The 20,541-nt window shown below is 44.0% G+C and overlaps 1 protein-coding gene across 2 annotated transcripts in view; it reads right to left on the bottom strand.

Moving 5' to 3' along the window:
• ADCY9 (adenylate cyclase 9) overlaps positions 1 to 20,541 on the bottom strand; it is an 83,167-nt gene that overhangs the window by 21,452 nt on the left and 41,174 nt on the right. The window contains exons 2-5 of one of the 2 annotated variants that reach the window (XM_053991868.1): positions 16,844 to 17,016; positions 11,450 to 11,554; positions 7,077 to 7,294; positions 2,398 to 2,500 (exon numbers count right to left, since the gene is read on the bottom strand). In XM_053991868.1, the coding sequence (XP_053847843.1) occupies positions 2,398 to 2,500; positions 7,077 to 7,294; positions 11,450 to 11,554; positions 16,844 to 17,016 (599 nt within the window). The remainder of the gene's footprint in view (positions 1 to 2,397; positions 2,501 to 7,076; positions 7,295 to 11,449; positions 11,555 to 16,843; positions 17,017 to 20,541) is intronic. The other variant, XM_053991869.1, reaches the window with a different exon arrangement.

Here is a 20,541-nt window from a genome sequence, read left to right as displayed (position 1 = left end):
AGCAGCACTGTGTCCCCAGGTGACAGAGTTAAAGATGCTCTAACAGTGCTAAGCAGTGCCTTCATTTCCAAATGAGAACAGATTAAGGCTCTTGGGAAGCAGAGCTGATTCCAGAGAGGGATCACAGCCTGAGCCTGCAGCTGGCACTGTATAATCAGAGGTGAATTCAGGGCTGCTGGAAGTCACTTTTAGCAGCATTGACTGTCAGGCCTTTAGAGAACCTGGACTCTTGTCAAATGTTTTCACTCTCCAAAAGATTTCATGGTTGTTTTCAACCAGAACTCTGCTAACATTAAAGCTTTAACAGGTTTTTGCCCCAGTGTGCTGCACAGTTACTATTAGAGAGTGAAAATTCCCACTTTCAAGGAGGTTTATGTAATAATTTTCAAATTATTAGCTTGCCACTAACAAAATGCACAGACCACATTCCAGCTCTTTCTAAGAATTTCCTATATAGCTACATTAATAGGTCCATCTGTATGTGCTTTACTATCTCTGCTTTGCTTCTATTTCCAATCTTTCCACTGGAAACTACTTGATTTACTATTTTCTTTACAGTTTGCCAATTTTGCAGGCTGCATCCCACAGAAGTTTCTCCTTGTTGTTGCTACAGGAACTTTATGCAGAGAGATACCACTAAATTACAGTGCTGCAGGATGAGCATGGAGCTCCTGACCAAAGTGAAGAGACTGAACTGCAACACAACTGGGCTTTCCTTTGGTAAAATAAAATAAATTAAATGAGGTGTCACCTGGAAGTTATTGGAAAACAAGCAAATATTGCTAAGGAGAATGTGACAACACTGCTCAGAACTGAAAGCAACAAACAGCAGAAGCAGAAATCCCGCTGCCCTTGGATGCAGGACACACTGGGAAGAAAAGAAACCCACACCTAATTTATCCTGATGCAGTTCTGCAGATGGATCACCCAAATCAACAGCTCAGTGCTGCTGGAAGGGAAGGGCCCATTCCCCTTCCTGCTGCCGGACGCTTATCTCGTGCTGGCTCTGGCACTTGCCAACCTCTCCAGAGCTGCTGCTGCTTCCACACAGCACAAACCAGCCCCAGATGGAAAGAGAAAGAGCCCCAAACAGAAAAACAAACCATGAATATTTCATGCTAGGCCAGTAAATGAACTGCTCACAGCGGGGAAGGCTGAGAAGCACCAGAGCCATTAGAAGGAGCAGGGAGGAGGAGGAGCAAGGAGGGCAGAGCAATTGCCTTTTCTTGGCAGCAATTTTTCAGCTACTGGTGGAAATGCAGCCTCAGTTCTAAATGACACCTAATGTCACTCTAGGTGAATTTAAACTTTCTTGATAGATCCTATCAGTCAGGCAGGAAAATCTAGTGCTGTGGAAAGCCTGTGATATTATTAGCCCCCAAGGGAATTAAGGAGTCTTTAGACTCAGTGCAAATCCTGAAAAAAACACCAAGTTCCTTACAATTTACTGCTCCTTACAATTCCAGTGTTTTGAGCTGCCTGTATCTGAATGCAGCACACTTATGGAATTAGGACATTTGAATTCAGCACAGGTTTGGATTCCAGAGGGATAACCATGAGACTGTGACTAAACAAGAATCAAATTCCAAGTTACCATTCTCAAAGTTAGAATATTTGATGAGAAGACAAGTAGCAACTGGTCCTTTACCTTGGTAAGTTATGGTCCTTACCATCTCAGCATGGCTCTCTGGCCACCCTAAAGACTTAGAACATTAACCTGAACATGGAGAAAATCAGTATACCTCAGATTTCCAGCCCAAACCCTGGACTAGACTCAGGACATGGCAAAAGATGCTCCAAGGGCTGGAACTCCTCTGCTCTGATGTCAGGCTTGGAATGCTGGGGGTGTTCAGCCTGGAGAAGAGAAGGCTCCAGGGACACCTCAGAGCCCTTCCAGTGCCTAAAGAGGCTCCAGGAGAGCTGGAGAGAGACTTTGGGTGATGGCCTAGGTTAATAGGGCAAGGGGCAATGGCTTCCCACTGGCAGAGGGCAGGGTTAGATGGGATGTTGGGAAAGAATTGTTCCCTGGGAGGGTGGGCAGGACCTGGCACAGGGTGCCCAGAGCAGCTGTGGCTGTCCCTGGATCCCTGGCAGTGTCCAAGGCCAGGCTGGACATTGGGGCTTGGAGCAGCCTGGGACAGTGGAAGGTGTGCCTGCCCATGGCAGGGGTTGGAATGGAATGAGCTTTATGGTCCTTTCCAACCCAAACCATTCCATAATTCTATAATAAACTGAAAGGAGACTCTTTTCAGAGGCAGCAATATCAAGCAGCAAATCACATTTGACATTACATGACCCTTGTCATGAAACAACTGCAACAAAATGTGTTAAAAACCCCAAGGACAGACAGTGGCTTAGACAGATTACAGACAGAAACCAATGCCAGTAGGAACACACCTCTTCCTGGTAGCTCGTCCTGTAGGCCATCTCCAAATCCTGATCCAAGAAGTTGAGGCTCAGCTTGTTAATAGGTGGTTTAAAGAAGTAATCTTTCATGAGGCTAAAGAGAGAAGACAAAATCAACATCCGTTTGTTTAGCTGTACCTCCTTCAGACCCTGGATTCCCACACCCCCAGACTGTGGCTGCTGTTTCTAGGGATGCTGGCACTTGGCTTTGAAGTTCCTGTGGTTTTTCTTCTTTCTTGATCACCAGAGTATCCTCTTACCCACATCACTTGCTCAGTCAAAGGAAATATTCCACAAATAAAGCAAAGTTTTATACTTCCAGGAAGAGTCTAGCAAGTCCTTCCAGAACTTTAACAGATCGAACTGATGAGTACAGATAATTGTAACATAAGCCAGCAAATAGTAAAGGTTAATTGCTGCTACAGAACACACAACCTCTGGAGACACGTGGCTGTGTGATATTTGTGTCTTGGGTGGAATTCTATGGCTCAAAGCGAGCCAAGGATGACAAAGGTGACAAATTGTTATGGGGAGAAAAAAACCCATTGCCCATTTTAGAAAACAGCAGTTTCTTGTTATTTCAGACACTAAAATAACTCAGTAACTCAACTGGGAACATTCCCTTAATGACCCAGGCTGCAGAGAAGAGATGGAGAGCTGAGATTTACTTCTGAAATGGCAGATCTGGAATGACCAGCACTATCAACAAAGGCAGTGACAACTAATGACATCAGGGCTAAGGAACCCAGAGGCAGCATCTACCAGAGGGTGTTTATGCCCTCCTTCACCTTCATCTTTTCTACAGAAGGTGAAAAAATCCCACAACAACATAGAAGAGGTTTCAATCATTGGAAGTCGGGTTTATTCCCCATCCTCTGGAAGAAAACTAAAAAGCTGAGTCTTTAGAAAACTAAAAGTCTGAGTTTTGCATCAGCAGTATGAGGTTTATGAATGAAGTTTCCTGATGGCACTTGATCTGCCAGTCTTTTCTCCCCTGAGCAGGTGCCAGGGAGCTGAAGGGACTCGAGAGCACCGAGTGCTTCATGCCCACGGTCACAGAGCAAGGTCACACCTGCTTGTGGCTGGGCCAGCCCGTCCCCCCTGCTCTGTGCAGCTTGCAAACACACTCCTCCTTGCCTGTGAACCTCCTCTCATTTTCAAGTAACTCATTCCATGTGTTATTTACAGGGAATTGTTTCTAAAATCCCTCCCAATCTAAAATGGGGTGGCTGCTTTCCCAGTGCTATTCCACCCTGGGAACTGCAGCACCAGAGCCACAGGCAGAGTGGGCAATTTCCAAGCTGGTGACTCTGAGCAAAAACCAGAGATGCACATGAGGTCAAATTCCAAGCAGATGAAGAAGTTGAAAGAAATTTCCTACAGAGCTTGTCTGTGCCTGAATTCTTTTTTTAAGGGGGTTTGGTTTCGGGGTTATTTTCTGTTTATTTTTATGGAACTCTTGCCTAAGAGGTTTTCTTGGAAGCTCCCAGCACAAGATGGCATGTGGGAAGCTCTTTTTTTTTTTTTTAATAAATTGAGATGCAAGATCAACCAAACACACATTCCTAGACTGATGCTAGAGAAGACAAAGGAGTCTAAGCATGAATATGGCCAATACTTGATAACTTTTAAACATTCTGGCTTTGGCCAATACATAAAAAATATCAGGATACTCTGAAGGAATGACAGGATAAATTCACTTGAGTTACCCCTCTCTCTTTCATTCCTGTCTTCATTCCTCACCTTTCTTAGACATTTCTAAGAGCATCTTATAATAAAAATTTTGAAAGCTTTTGGGTTGTTTTTTTTTTTTAAGTACTGTTGAATCCCCTTTCTCCCTGTTGAGCAGGGAAGCTCAACAGAGGTGGTGATGGAGCTGTTGTGCTGGTTGAGGATGTAGGAGGAACAGTCCAGCTCCACAGTGCAGCACGAAACAGAAGGTGGAACACGATGGAACCAGGGTGAAGGCAGCATTCCCGGGGCTGTCTCAGCTCCCTGTCAGCTCATTCTCTCTCCAAAAGGAAGATCCCACTTGATGAAACAGTCAAGTACATAATCTGTTTCCCAGGGGGCCTCTGCCTCCCAGCACAGGGTGTTCCCTGCATCAAGCAAGACTGGGAAGCGAGAAATGAAAGAAACGAACAAATTTTTAAATAATGAAAAATAATTTTAACAAGAAACTGCCCCAAGGAGGGGATGAAGGGCTGCACAGAACCCAGTTCTGGGATAGCTTCATACATCCCTGAGATTCTGCTCTGGAAGTCTGAAGAGATCATTGTGATTACTGCCCTGATCATCATACCAGTACTTGCTTCTTGTACTTCAGAAGGTTTATAACCTAAGGAATACCTAATTTTTGTTGGAAACAAAAATCCTCAAACCAAGAGTCCTTTGAGGAGATTCCCAGTGAAATTAAATTCAAACATCCTAACTCTTACACTACAGGTTTTTTTAAAGAGCACAATAATGTGCAGGTTACAATGAACAAAGCACAGGATTTTTACAGAAGCAAAGCCAGACTGAAAGCTGAAAGTATTCACTGTTTGTCAAATACAGAGAATCAAGTTGTAAGAACTGGTAACTTTCATAAAAGGTCTATTTTGTAATGTACTAATACAAACATGCCACACTAATACTGTCTTTATTAATATTATTTTTAAAGAACATTGGAATTGTGCCAAGGTATCAGCTCCAAGGTGAAATCTTGGCATGCAAAAACCTCTCAGCCACACAGCTGAGCTCAATATCCCCAGTGTCCAGCATTTCCTCCCAGCTAGCCCCAGGCAGCTTCCTAATGCAGTCTACAGACTCCTGAATCCCCCCAGGATATGTTTAACCCTTCCCAGCTCTGCAGGAAGCCTGTGGGATTAATTTATGCACTTTATCACCATATCTGGGTTAAGTATTTTCTGTTAACAGGAATTAATATCCAAGTGCCCTGCAGTGGAAATAACTGCTCAGTGCTCAGGGAAGATCATTTGGATTTGCAACAGCATCAAACCAAAACAGAACTCAGTGAAAATGGGGATTCCTGTAAAGTGACCATGAGGAAGTTTGGTCCCCTCTTGAGACACCTCAAATTCCCCATTCAAAAATCCTCATAGATACTGGATTCAACAAGACCAACATTATGTTTTACAGAAGGGGACCAAGAACATTTTTAAAGTGGCTTATTCCATATTATTTCTCATTGAGAAATGTTAAAAAAAATCAGTATAAACTGGTATTTTAGGCTTAAAGCATTTCACACAGATCTAATTAATCAGAAGATTATTTTTGGAAAGTTATGTTTACATGAACTGAACTCAGCAGAGAAGTTTCCCTGGCAACAAGAAATGGCCCACTTAATATGGTAATGATGATATTTAATTGGGACCAAAAAAAAAAAGCCAGGCTTTGACTGATCTCAAATCATGGTACTCCTTCTTCCAAATCAGAAAAAAATACCCATTTTGGGAGTGGAGGAGGAAAGCACCAGAACACAAGAAGTTGAGTGAGGTATCTTCAGCAGACCAACTGCATAAATTAAGCTACTTCTATAACTTAAGAGTTTGCAGAGTGCTGGTTACATTTTAAACAATATTCCTATTTGTTCTGGCTGATTTCTGCCAACATCTGGACATTCCCAATCTGTCTATTTTCTAATATTTGGAAATATCACTTAAACCTCCATTCTCAGCCACTAATGACAGACCACACACTGAGAAAAACAATAAAGAACCCTAAATTTTGGCTCAAGTGGCAACAGGAGAAAGGTAAACTGACAAAATCTAGGTAGGAGACTATAGAGGGACTCCTCTCCCTCCTTCTCACCTCTCCCTGCCTGAGTCATGTTTCCATAAAGGTGATAGTGTCCCTGCTCCAAACAGCTGAGTCCACAGGAGAACACAGTTTCAAGGTTATTTAGACAAAATACTCTCAATCTGAGTGGAAGCAATGAAACAAAAATAGCCATAAATAATAACAAACTCCAGCTATCTGTTTAGCTGCTCCAGTCAAGTCACTGCCATAATGGAGATGTAGCTGTGTGTTGATAAAAATCCCACACTACTAAATTTTGAAGAATATTCCCTCTGCCCAAAATAAGTTTTTTTTGTTTGAAACAGAGAGAGAACCTAATTTTACAATATCTAAGTAGATAGTAAGTCCCTGAGAATTCACTCCTATTAATTCTGCTTCCAAGCCCAGTAGGATTTGATGATTAGTCACATGTTAGCAGACATTTTCCTTTTACTATAAAAAAATGTAAGTTTTGTGGTTCAGACTTTATGTTACACCTTAAACTGCAGAGGAAGATACACACTACATGCATTAAGAGGACTTTGGATTATAAAATGGAGTTCAACTTCATGACAAGTGATTTAAAGAGCAATTTCCCCTTCGAAGACTCAACTGAAGAAGGACTGACAGGAGAACTGTTCACCTTGGAAGCAATGACAAACTGGTTTTACTTATTTAAAACAAAATGTTTCTGATGTCAAGTTTCTACTGTAGTTTAAGCAGTTAGTTAAATCAGAAAACTTATATATATATAAAACATATAAGGAGTTATATGTTGACAACAATTACTGAAATCAGACAAAAAGCACACAAATACTAAAGATATGGGACCCCAGTAGTGCCTTCTCACCTTGACAGGGTTTTCCATTGCACAGCTCCATTTTCCTTACCTGTCTTCTTTAATGACATCCACGAAGTGGGCATCTGTCTTTTCTCGGATGTTTTTGAACCTCAGGGGGAGCAGAGCTGACTGGTCCAGGCTCACCCCGCCCCAGCGCCCCTTCTCCTGCAGCATTTCATACAGAGAGGTTTGGCTGTTGCTGAGCTTCTCCTCCTGGGGAGGACTCAGAAGTCCATTCTGGGTCTTTGGGCTGTGTCCTCCTGGAGCCTGGACAACAGAGAGCAAACACACCCAGGGAACGTCAGCAGAACAGACAGGAGAGGTTGCAAGGAACAAAACCTGAGAGGAGCTCTTCCCTCAGCACCCTGAGCTCTGCTCTGACCACAGAGACCAAGCTCCCCTGCCTTGAATCCATCCACATTTCCTGTGCATGTATCTCCCACACCTCCCATGTGCCTGTTCAGGTGCCACCTTTGTGCTTTCTATGAACCAACTCTCTAAGGAGCAGAAAACAAAGCACATTTTCACACACTCAATGACAACCAACCACAAGCCCAAATTTCATTCACTCATCTTACAGTTAAGATTCTTCTAAAAAGCTTTTAAAATACACGTTTAATTTGTGCTGACTCTCCTGGGTCATGAGACAGCTCACTCTGCCAGCCCTTGCTGATCCTTCCCCTGACCACTACGGGCCTGCTGCTTTCCCAGAGGTTCCCTCTCTCCCCCACCTCTGGGAACAGTCCTTTTGTACATCCCATCCTACAACAAAAACTCCTGCAAATTAAACTACATTTCCTTCTCTAAGACATACTTATTTTTTCTGGCTTTCTTTTGCCTTTGTATTAAGTTAAGACAGCTTTAATTTTGATAACAGCTTACAACATGGCTTAGGTACACAGTACCCCAATGCTGCTGTCATTGGAGAACACAAATTACTTTTAAACAAAAAATAACTTTATTTTCAAGGAGCCTGAAGTTCCCTCTTTTACATTTTGTTTGACCTAGACCAATATGTACTGAAGCAATTCCAAAAGAATTAGACAGCTAAGTGTGTTTAGAATGAAAATGAACTGCAGTTAGTCAGGATCATTTTCAAATGCAAACATAGAGCAAACTTGGCATATTTGAGTGTTCATCTTCCCCCCTCCATATCTTATCACTTATCATGTAGCATTTATCCTCATCCTGAAGCCCACTCATGACAGAAGTTTCTCCATTCCTGCTTGTACAGAAGTGACAAGCTCCTCCAGAAGACTATTCTTGGATGCCACCACAGTGACCATAAATAAATACCATAAATATCATCACCACCCCAACCACGTGCTGAAATATGTTACTGATATTGTAAAATCAACTTAGTTAAAGTTAAAAAAGATTTGCTTTCTGGCTGCCCATGCAAAATCAATTCCATTTCCTTGTGTCATTTGTCCTGTGAAGCAAAGGAGGCAGGTGAACACATAAAGGTGAAGGGAAAGGTTCAGACACAGCCAAGGAAGAGACAAGAGTAAGGGGGCAGCAGGAGAACCCTGTACAGGGAAGAGTCAGGAAGCCCTTGGGCTTGGCTCCTGTCACAGCCAAGACCTGCAGAGCTAAAGCCATAACAAGGTGTGCTGGAATGGTTCCCTGGAGCTACAGGAAAAGCAGGAGGGAGGTGGGTTCTGCTTCCCCTTCCTCCCTCTCTCCCGGGGGGATGCGGGATCCCCACCCTGTGGGCTGCCCCGACCGAGGTGTGAGCCCCAGAGCCACGTGCTGGGAGCCAGGAGATGGAAGGATTCCCAGTCTGGTCCCTTCTAGCCCTCACAACAGTTGTTCTGGCAGCCTGCAGGTGTTCCCAGCACAGCAACAGCAGCTGAGGAAGGAATAGGAAATGGGGTGGTTTCCTTGGTGTGCTGCCAATGCTTTGCTGCAGACCATAATCACCAGAAGGGAAAGGGGACTGCAGCCACAAATCCCAGCAGGGGCACACCAAGAGACCCGGGACAGAGGGACACTCCTTCTCACATAAAAGGTCACCAGGTTCTTTTCTAAGAGAAGACATTGAGCAGCTCCTGAGCAAGTCCTCCTACATCTCTGCCAGGTTATCCAGCCTGCCCAGAGGGAACAGGGCTATGGAGCATCCTGCAGAGCCAGGACAAACCCCTCTGGTTTTGGGGTGAGGAGGACTAGCAAAGGGAAACCAAATAATCTGACTAACCAGCTCTCAGTGAAGAGCCTTCATTGTTTGGTGGGTTGGTTTTTTTTAACTTATGCTAAAGATTGTATTTGTTTAGAGCATTTCCCAGAACAACCTAAGGCCTAAAGAAAAACTGAAAGTCATAATTACCATCTTTTTTTCCCTCCCCGTGAAACAATCTTTCTCCTTTTCCTCACCACTCCAGCCACTTGTTACTTGAAAAGTAGAAACCAAGAACTCACAGTTTTTGCCATGATAAGCTCAAAGAAAAGATTTGCACTCCTAGGCACTGTTTGCTTTCCCTGCTGTTCCTCAAGATCATCTGAAAAATGCAGTGAAAATTTCTCTCTTTCAAAGAAGGTCAGCATGGACTTTCTCTTTAGCTCCTTGGCAAAGGCTCAAATCCCCAAGAAAATTCTTCCTTTCAGTCAGCTCAAGGTTTCTCTGTGCTCTGTTAATCTTAACAGGCAGGGATTAGAGTATGAAACTGTTTGTATAGGAGAAAATCCCTATTTATTAAATGTTGTTAGCTGGGACTTCTGAAGGCAACAGGCTGTAGGGTTTCCCTGAAAACTTGGAGGCTTGGTGGGGAGCTTCCTTTCATCAAGAGACAAGGAAGCTCCAGAGGCTGTTGGGAGCCATACAAGTCCAAGGATATGATTAATATGATTAAATATCATTAACATTCCCTAAAGACAGGGGACACAAGTGCAGCATGTGCTGTGGGAAGGGAACAGAGATGGGTAGAGGGACCTTATGGCTCTTCTTCCCTTATGGCTCTTCTTCTTCTTCTTTGTGTATGTGGCTGCTCTTTGAGCTTTCAGTTGAACAGGCATTCCAGACTTAGTGACAGCCATGACACAGCTCCCATTTTTGGCTGAGCAAAAACCGAACCAAATCCAAGGAGGACGTGAGATTTGGGCTCCACTGAAATTCCTCCAGTGGAATTACAGACCTCTTCATCAATTCTGTTTGCAAATCTCCTCCAAGGAAGGTCAGATGACTTGCTGATTCACACACATGAAGCCAAGGCAGCTACAGTAGGAAGCAACTTAAACGAGGCAGTTGGCACCTAAGGACAATCAATCCCTCTTCAGTCGGCTCTTGGAGATCCCTGCACGTGGGCAGAGGCCACCTGGGGAAGAAGCATCTCCTGCCTACCATCCTGGCAGCCCAGGCAGATCTCCCACATGTTCTCTGTCTTAGAGATCTCAAGCTGGTTTGAGACAAGTCCCTGCTGACACCTCCCTCAGGGCTCAAGGGATCATGATTTTATTCTTTTCTTAGGCTGTTTCCTGGAATTCTGGCACACAACTGCTGTGTAACACACCCCTACAGCCCAGTAAGGCAGGCCCTGCTTCTGAGCTTACAGTTCCAGCATGAGACAACATGTCAAGTACAGAGAGGGACAAACACAGATTAATGCAGTGGCTCAGCATTGGCAACAATGCTGGCAAGTTTTTCAATCAGCTTTACAGGCAAGAAGAGCTGTAAGACAGACATGAAGAACAAGATCACTGTCTCAGAGCACGTCTACAAAATGATTCTCCCCAAGGAGGGAAAACATTATATTTATTTGAATATATAACAACCAGGTAATGAGCACTGGTCCTCAGTCTGCATTTAGCTTAACATTCAGGGAGGAGTGAGAGGTGATAGGCAGAGCAGAGGGGCTGCAAAGGCCACAAACGGGACGACAAACAGGCAGCGTCCGGCGTGGCACAGGAATTAGGTGGCTTCAGTGAGAGTATCTAAGCAACAGGCAAGGAAACAAGCATGGCAGCAGCACGAGGAATATGAAGGAGGCTGTTTCTGTAGGTCAGGAAAGGATGCAAACTGACTTAAAGCTGTGAATTTTGTGTGTGAACAGGAACAACCTTGTCTTAGAGTGGTGATGCAGGAGACGCTGGCAAGACACGGAACTGGTGGTGAGGTGACCCAGCCCGCCGGTGTGAAGATGGAGAGCGTGGGAGTGCTCCTCAGGACTCCCTCTTTGGGTACCATCAATGTAGTTTAAAGAATCCTAATTTCAGGTCTTTCTCAGGATCAAGCTGAGCTCACAAAATTACTAAAAATTTTCAAAATTGGGACAGGGGGACTCAACTGAATTTTTGAACACAAAAATCAAAATCAGAATCAGTTCTGCTGCTTAAGAGACTGGATAAAGAAATAGTGGTGGAAAAATTGGAAAGCCAAGAGAAGCGGAAAATTAAGGGGAAAAGGGAAGTGAGAAATACTTCAATTACCTTCGTACTGTTTTTATGCTCATCCTGACAACCATTTTGGATAGCTCCTTCATCTATGCTGACATCGCAGTGGGGAGCAAGGGTGGTACTACATGAAGGGCAAGGCTGAAATGAGACAAAAGAATTTTAGCCAGGAATGTTCTGGTGTCCTTGTAGTATGATGCAATTTGTAATTCAGTCCACTTGTATACTTGCAGCACGGTTCAAAGATAAACAAAGCTACAGAATGGGAGGCAGGGAGCAAAATTTGACTGGAACAGAATGCACCATTTCAAAAATAAATCACAGATTTGGTGTTTGCTGAAGCTAAATCGAACCCAGGACACCTTCAGTAGTGTAAGATCACAGATACACTGCAATCGATGTGCACAGGCAAAGGACTTCCCCAAGAGGAATACAACACTCTTTAGTAGGAGAAGTGCAATTTCCCTGGGTGAAACCTGCCTGCAAAGGGATCTGAATGCCATTAGGAGAGAAGACAGCACAAAATGCAGCAAAATCCAGAAAAAACATGAAACACCATGATGCATTATGAATGGTCCGGGGAAATGGAAAGCAACAAATCTGCAACAAATAAAGGAAAATGCTTTTTCATACAGAGCCCTAAGACAAGGGAGGGGAGCTCAGGCTACCATATATTGTTGGAGCCAAACACCCAGCAAATGCCACAGGGAACAAGGAAAGCAAAACCATCAGGATTTGTACCAGTTTCAGGTTGTGCATTTTGGAAGAAACCTAAAATACTGCACTTGAGCTTTTAAAACAAGCTAATTCCTTCAAGTTAAAATGTGATCTTCTTTAGGGGAATTAGCCCTGGAATTGTATCTTCCAAGCTCTGCACTCTCTTCTCCAGGGCTGGCAGTGTTGAGGCAGAGTCCTGCTCAGAGGGACCATGAGCAGCTCCTGGCAGCTCCTCTGCTCTGGAGATGTTCAGGGTGACCAGGCTCACCAAAGTCTGCTACTAAACACCACAGCAAGTTTTGCAGCAAGAACTTCAGCCTTTTGTCACAAACTCAACATCCCGTTTAATTTTGTCTATTTGTTCTGGACACATTCAAGCCTCTCTACTCCAAACCCACAACTTCTGCCTTCAGGTTCACTCCCCATTTCAGAGACCAGCATGTTAAGTCTCTTCAGAACTAACTTTTCCCCTAATGCTCCTTTTCCACCTTTGATGTCCCACCTGAAAACACCCAGCATGTTTACTTTTCAGATGTTTCTCCCAGCCCACTCTCCCTGTGACATCTAACCACTCACCAACGCCTCTCAAAGGCTTTCATGTAGGACCTGGAGCCTCCTCAGCAGCCAGCAGATTGTCCTGTCTGCTGTTCCTGAGGGACACAGTCCAGGCTGGGCACTGAAATTACTCTGAGTTTCCTAACATGCCATCAGATAAACAATTTACATCCAGTTCTGAACCGGTGCAGTCTGAACAAATACCAACACAGCTGAAGAAACTATGGAGTTGGTTCTCAAATGGTTTTGTTTAAAAATAATCTCTGACTAACTATCACAAATGTCTTGGCCATTTGGGTTGAGGAAGGCATTACTAGATGGCCTAAAAAATAAACTGGCAGTGGGCTAACAAGCCTTACTAACTAACCCTCTAGAAGTTAGATTTAGATTTATCCACAGCAAAAGCCAGGTAATGGTGACAAAAACCAAATACCTCTAACAAAAAAAGAAGAAACCACTCCCTCTTTGATTCTGCTAATAAATTAGCAAGACCACCTCCAACACTCAGTTCCCAGGGTTAAGCCAGAAGACAAAGGGCCTGGAAAAGCAGCCTGACTTTTGAGAAGAGGCAGAAGTTCCTCTGACTTTCCCCATGTGTTCAAGTCAACATCATTAACTTCCCTCTCTATTGCAGGCATTCACAGGCTCCGTGTGCTGTGACCTCAGTGCCATGAATAAAACATTAATGCACTTCCAGCAAACACTAAGACAAGCAAAGGACTTTCTGTTTTCATACCAAGCAATCATTAAAACATTTTTACAACAGCTTATGATTCCCTGTCAAGTGAGGCATGTCATAAAAGATGATAGGGAAGATAAACTGATACCAAAACCACTTAGGCGGGTAGAGTGTTTTCATTCAAAAAACCACCTGCTATTATAGATTTACTCAGAGTTTTTACCCTCTGTGTTCACCATTTCAGTAATGTAAACACATCTTATTGACATTCAAACTGCAACAAGGTTTGCAGTTAAATGAACGACAGATACAGCAGAGGAGGAAATACAATTCCTTTCATGGATCAATTACTGTTGCATTCTCCCTCCTGACTTTCCTTTACAGGTCTTGTCCTCTAGAACATCCCTTCAAGCTTAAAATGTGAAAGTCATCCTTTGCATCCAATATAGCCACTTATTCCCTTTAAAATAAAAATATTTCAACTTGCCTGTAATTTTGCCTCTCCTACTTAAGTCTCTTTTGCAGAGCTGGAGTCATCTCCTCCTACACTGACACCATTTACAGCTTTGTATTTAAAACAGTCGGCATGTAAGTCATGATTCTTTTGCAAATTATTATCTCCAGACCCTACCAGCAAGCTGCAGGCTTTAAAAAAAACCCTCACGAAAAACCCAAAAGCTGTAAAAAAGAAACCCACTCCTTTTCAAAAATTGTGCATGATCTCTGACCAAACTGCAGTCATACCTTGTGGGGTTTTTTTAACATACATATATATTTAAAGCAAAAGAGGGGGAATTTAGAGTCAGTACAATGAAGAAATTTTTTACAATGGGAGTGGTGAAACACTGGCACAGGTTTGCCCAGTGAGGTGACGGCTGCCCTATCCCTGGAAGTGTCCAAGGCCAGGCTGGATGTGGCTTGGAGAAACCTGGGATAGTGGAAGGTGTCCCTTTCATAGCATGGGGTGGAACCAGATGGGTTTTAAGGTCCTTCCAACCCAAACTATCCCATGATTCTGTGATTCTCGCCAGCCAAAAGAAGGCTGGTGCACATGCTGTGGAGTCAGGAATCCCTGGACTTGGCTGTGCTGGGAGAGACAGGGATGCTCCACACTCCTGTGCTGCCACTACAGCCACAGAACAGGTTGTTAAGCCAGTGCTCACACAGCTGCTCCGTGCTCCCCACTCTGACTCGGCTGCTGCATCCACCAGCAGGATGCTCATGGGATCACAGGGAAACCTGGGCTTGGGCTCATCCAGAATTCCCTGCAGCATCAGAGCACTGGGACAAGGCAGGCTCAGGATTCACAGCTGTGAGGCCACTTAGGAACTCCCTGGCCAGAGCTGCAGTGCTGAGGGTGATGAGTAAAACCAGGCACCTCTGGACACAAACTCTGAAGTAGGTGTAGCACAACAAGGTAGCCAAGGGCAGCTGAATCTGGGCTGGTACTTGTCTGAGATGCTCTTCTGAGCAGTTTCTTTTAGTTTCTCCTTCTCTCACTCACAGTCATGCGGGTACTTTTGCCCTCTACAGACTTTCACTCAGCAATGAAACATTTCAAGGGCCAGGAGGTGCACTGCAATGATCCTTGTGAATCCCTTCCACTCAGGATACTCTAAATAGCAATTAACACCCAGCAATAGTCCCAGAGCAGAGCATCAGGGACAAAGCATGGTGGGACAGCAGCATGTTCCACATCACATCCCAGCTGCTGAGGAAGAGTGGTGCAGCTGTACCTGACCTTGTGCAAGGTAAATCACTCCACAGTTTAGAAAAAACATAACAGAGCTGATCCTTAACCACAGACTTCACTTTGCACCTGGATCATTTTAAAAAGTACCACCCCAAGTCTGTACATAACAATGCTATCAAGCCCCAGCTGCAGGTGGGTCAATCCCATCCTTCACTGCAGTTTCAGTCCTCAGTCACAGCCTCCTCTGCTGTCTGACATTCCCAAGGCATCCTCACTGTCTCTCAGAACAGCAGCCACAGCTTCCCTGCTTGGCTTCATCCCTCCTCTCTCCCTTCTGCTCCACACAGGCAGCTCAGCAATCCTGCTCCACTTGGCACATTCTTCTTCCTTCACTGCTTGAAATGAAGGAGTTTCTGTCACTGCTACACCTGGCCCTCAGCACGACCACAGCCTGGGCAGCACTCACAGGTTTATCTGTACAGCTCCCCCCAACTCTAAGATGTATTTTCCTGCCTTATTTGCCATTGCCTTCACTGAAAGGCAAGAGGGAGCTGGAAAGCTGGTGCCAGTAGGATGCCAAATATATTCTTTCTTACACAGGAGAAGGAATAGAAACATATCACCAGCAACTTGGATGCTGTCAAACCACACTCTGTACATTTTGGGGATGGATAAAGATGGCTACAGCTCCCTTCTGTGGTTAAACATGCCTGGCTGCTCTCTAAGGAGCTCACTCAACTTTGGACCATCTCTTTGGGTCAGCCCTCCAGCTGATCTCACCTGTAACACAGTGTTTTTTTACTTCAAATCTTAAAATTGGGAGCAGAGGCAGGGTAAAGGTGCCCTACTCATGCTCTCCTAACCCAGAAAAAAAATGAGAAGCAGTAAAAATTAAGCAATATGAAAATTATCCCCATGTAACTCTGTCAGCTGAGTCTCAAACCCGAGTTGAAGAGATCCAGTCAGGACTGACCACACTGAAGTGTAAGGACAGGGACCTGCAGACGGCCACCCCTGGCTCTGACATTTGTGCCCACCTCAGGCAGCCCAGGAGAAGGAATTCTTAGCACAAATTAAAAGAGAGAATAGACATCTGTTGTTTGGAAAATCTGTTCTGAGATGGAAGATGGAGAGTAACAGCAAAGCTCTGAAGCAATACACATTGTTTCACAGATTTCCTTGTCAAGAGATCTTGTGAGAGGTGTGAACATAACAAAGTGTCATCATTCCTCCAAGCTGAATCCGTACAAATCATTGCCCTCAGCTCCAGATATAGGTTTCTAGAGCAAGCAGATAAACCAATCTCCCAACCCACCAGAGCATTTTCTCCCATCACAAAAACAATCCAATTATCTTTTTCAGGGCTGTCTGCTGAATACTCATGAAAAGGCTCACAGATACATGACCTTCATGACAGAGGAACGGCAGAAGCAGCAAAAGCAGAAAATCACAGAAGTTACAATAGCTGAATAAATCATATTCTTTTCCCCCCCCCCATAAAATCCAGACCATTGAAAAAGCATCACTGACATCTCAGTCCTGAAATATAAATATTTATTTGAAACCACCTTTGAGAAATGCTCACCTTATTTCAGGGATTGTTTGCCAAGTGGGGAGCGAGGCATTTGACTTGGTAAATTTTTCTTCCCTCAAACTCTGTTTTGTCACTCTATGTACACACAGCCATACATATGTAAATATGTAAAGCAGTGCATAAACAAGCCCATAAGATTTCCCCAGCCCTGCCTTGAGATCTGTGCTGCTGGGCTTTGAGAGGACAACTCACCTTGGGCTTTTCCACCTGTTTGGTTGTCTTGGTCAGGTCGCTGGAGTTCTCGGCTGACGACGTTCCCGGTGTCCTGGCTCCGTCTGCCGACTCCAAGCCAGGAAGCAACATTTGAGAACAGCTGCACTGGGGCTCCTTCACCTTCTGACCTGAGATCAGATAGGTCTTTAAACCTGCAGGAAATAGAAACGACCTGTCAGAACTACAGACAGACAGAGAACATTCCTTTGGGCTTCTCAGACAGTGACAACCAAAGCACTGCCAAGACTCAGGAATACAGCACACAAAAAAGACAGTGGCTGGGAAAAATGACCAGGAATACAAATATGTTCTGTGCAAAGTGGTGGCAAAAAGGGTTCCCCAAATCTGCTGTTCCAGACACAAGAGGTGACTCTGACACACAGCAACATGTACTGTCTTTATTCCATTTTCACTCATGTACTTCTGAAAAATACAGCTCAGACCTTATACATTTGCTTCTAAGTCATAATTTGAGCTTTCACTTTAACTCTTTACTTCTGGAAAGGATCTGCAGCCTGGTTTTCACTGATATCTGTATTAATATTCTACTTCTGAAAAAGCAGCATGTACTCCTTCACTTGCCAGAGAGATGTCGTGAACATTACTTAGTGCTGGTAGCACACTGAGAAAGGAAATGGCATTTAAGTGCTAGAAATTCTGATGGGTTTTCATAGTTAGTGCAGACTTCACATTTTTAAAGAACAAAATCAATCTCCCTCTCTCACACGTACACCCACACACGCCCTCTGCAACTGGTGTATGAATTGAAGCATAATTGGAAAGCAGATCCAATATTAAAGGCCAAGCTGGTAAATAGCAGGTTGTATCAAGCTGAGCTGTATCAAAAACCTGTTCAAAAAATGAAAGATCGGAATTTCATTTAACATAGCACTTCTTTTACATCCTTGAACTTTGCGCTGTGGTGTTCTGGGCTATTTCTAGACACAAAGCCTGAGAAGGAGCTCTTAATCACAGCTTTCTGAATTCACAGGAGTTCATTTGATTGCCACTGGATGGGCAATGTCCTGCTCAGCACGGAGGGGCACCAATGTCCCCCAAAAAGAGTGGAGGGCACCAGTGTGCAGAAGGGCAAAGTGCTTGATTTTCTGTGGTGCCAGAGCCCACATTCCCAGGGGATGCTGCCCCAAACCCTCACTGCCCCAGACTCCTGGAATGGCTGCTGGGTCCCATCTGGGTCAGCTCTGCATCCCCTCCCTAACGCTGAGACTTGGCTCCCAGTGCAGCCAGACACGGCTGTCACAGCCATCGACCCATTCAATCGGCTCCATCCACAGGGCGAGCGCTGGAAATAAATGTGTCAAGTTGCAGCCTGTGGAAGAGGGCAGGTTCCTGCTCCCTGTGATAAGGTCACTCTCTCATAACCTCCTTCACAGACAGAAAATCATATTCCATAAACCTTGCTTTAGGTCTGTAATACACAACACAGACTGTACGTGGCCGAAACCTTTCCAATAAAAATAATTCAGGCACACTAAGAGCAAATTTGCAGGTTCTCTCTTTATTCCACTCGTAGCTTCAGCTCCTGAACATGACAAGCAGCACAGGAAGCCACATCCCTACCCACCATGTCCCCCTCAGGCTCCAAAGCTGCTGGGAAAGCTCTGCTGCTCTCACACAGAGCTCCAAACCCGGGCGCACTTGCTGGCATCTCGAGATGTTTGCCATAGCCAATCTTTATTTTTATATCATTTATAGTAGTGCTCGGATTTTATTTGGCAGTGCTGCTTAATAAAATCCTGACTGCTGCTGGCTTCCAGATGTCGGGCTCTCTCCTTCAGACTTCTGCTGATGGGGGCTGTTGTTTGAGGCATTCACCACAATCAGCTCACAATTATATGTTTACTGTGGTAAAGGCTGGAGCATTAACTGACTACTCCTATTTTTAAAAGCTACCTTAAAGCAACAGAGTAATTTCCCTATTCCTATTATTCCTCCAATTCTTTTCCTGGACAAACATCTTTTCTTTGCTTATTGTACTTTTGAAAAGGCACTTTTTATGTCTTACTGTGCTGTGCAGGAAAATTATTTTGTCAATCTTGTTACATGCAGTAAAATTATCTCCAGTTTGAGCTCCACACTGAGGAAAAGGGGGAAAGGCTACAACACACCAGACACTGCAAATGGATTTGGGAAAGCAGAATCCAGCCTTGCCTCAGCCTGAAACATCAGCTCCTTGACCCCAGTCCCCACCTTGTCCTTTCCATCCCTGGCAAACCCAGCCCACAGCACATCAACAGCAGCCACTCTGTCCTCCAGGCTTTAAAGGTGGCTAAAATGCTCGGCTGTTGGCACCAAGGACTCTAAAAATCTCTTTATTCCCTCCTTGTGCCCCCCAGCCCCACCACATCCCTGCACAAGGAGCATTACTCAAAAGGGGTAATTTGAATTGGGACAGAGAAAAAACAATATCCTGCACGTGTTTTGTATGGAGCCAACAGGAGAGCCAGGAGGAGAAACTTTTTGTAAAGTTTTGGAAAATGAAGAGCTGCAAAAACCTTTCATCTTTACAAAACTTTACTAAGATAGCCTAGCTAATACTTGTTTGTTATTAAATCCTTCTGATGGGAAAACTCCATTTGCTGCAGCGTTCCTTGGAACTCTGTGACACTTCACAAAGTAACTCCTAGGCTGAGTCTGAACTATTTTGGTATAAAAAAGGGTCATTAGTTGAGTAGAACTGTACTGGTGTAACTAAAATGCATCATTTGAGAAGAGTGTTCTTCCTCCTTTGACGTTTCCAGGGAATTAATTCAACCAACACTGTCATTTTCCACACAAGCAGTGTAGGGAGTGAAAAACATCCACACCAGCACGTTTAAATCAATTAAGTAACATGACAATAAGGAATGAATAAATAGAGGAGCTGCTATTTTATGTGAAAATGCAGTTTTTGGTCTGTGTTGCTGCGCAACGAAGTAACTCAAGACATGGCAATGCAGAAAATGATATGAGGTGCTTGTAGTGCTATTTATAAAGGCCAAGATCAATCTTGTACTCACTTCCTTCCCCGAAATTTATCCAAAATAAATGCTGAAGCACAACCTCAAAGTGCCTGATAGCAAATCTGTTCTCTGGCAAGCTTTAACCTGCAATTCTGCTTTTTCCAGGGGTGGTTCTTGGAAGCAAAGACAGGGAACAGGCTACAACAACCCCAATAAACCAACTTAACACAGTAATATTTTCTGCCCTGGGAAAAAAAACCTAACTGTCTCGTGTTTCTTTGAGGAGCACAAACCATTCCTTTCACTGCTCTTCAAGGTCTGAGATCCTGTAAGCATTATAAAGAATAACAGCTCCTGCACACTGAGCCAAAACAGTCATTGCTTGAAGTCATCTACTTTGAATATTGACATGGCAGTTTTTGTAAAGTGCATTTTTGACAAAATAATAGCAGATGAGATCTTCATAGAACGACTGTGGGTTTCTTAGTCCTACTACTGTGGAATTTTAGAAGCATTAGTGAGTCTCTGTACTTGGCTCCCTCCTTCAGATCGCCTTTCTTTGATCCCTGGCATTTCTCTGAGCTTATAAAAACAGAAAACCCACCCCAACCACTAAAAACCACTCCTAATAACAACAAAAAATCATATGCAAGTGCTCACTCACAAATTCTTTTCCGTATGCACAAAAATAAACAGGAGTTATTATAAATAAGG

Source organism: Vidua macroura, chromosome 16 (assembly GCF_024509145.1).
Source record: "Vidua macroura isolate BioBank_ID:100142 chromosome 16, ASM2450914v1, whole genome shotgun sequence".
NCBI lineage: Eukaryota > Metazoa > Chordata > Aves > Passeriformes > Viduidae > Vidua > Vidua macroura.
This window is presented reverse-complemented; position numbering and strand designations above follow the sequence as displayed.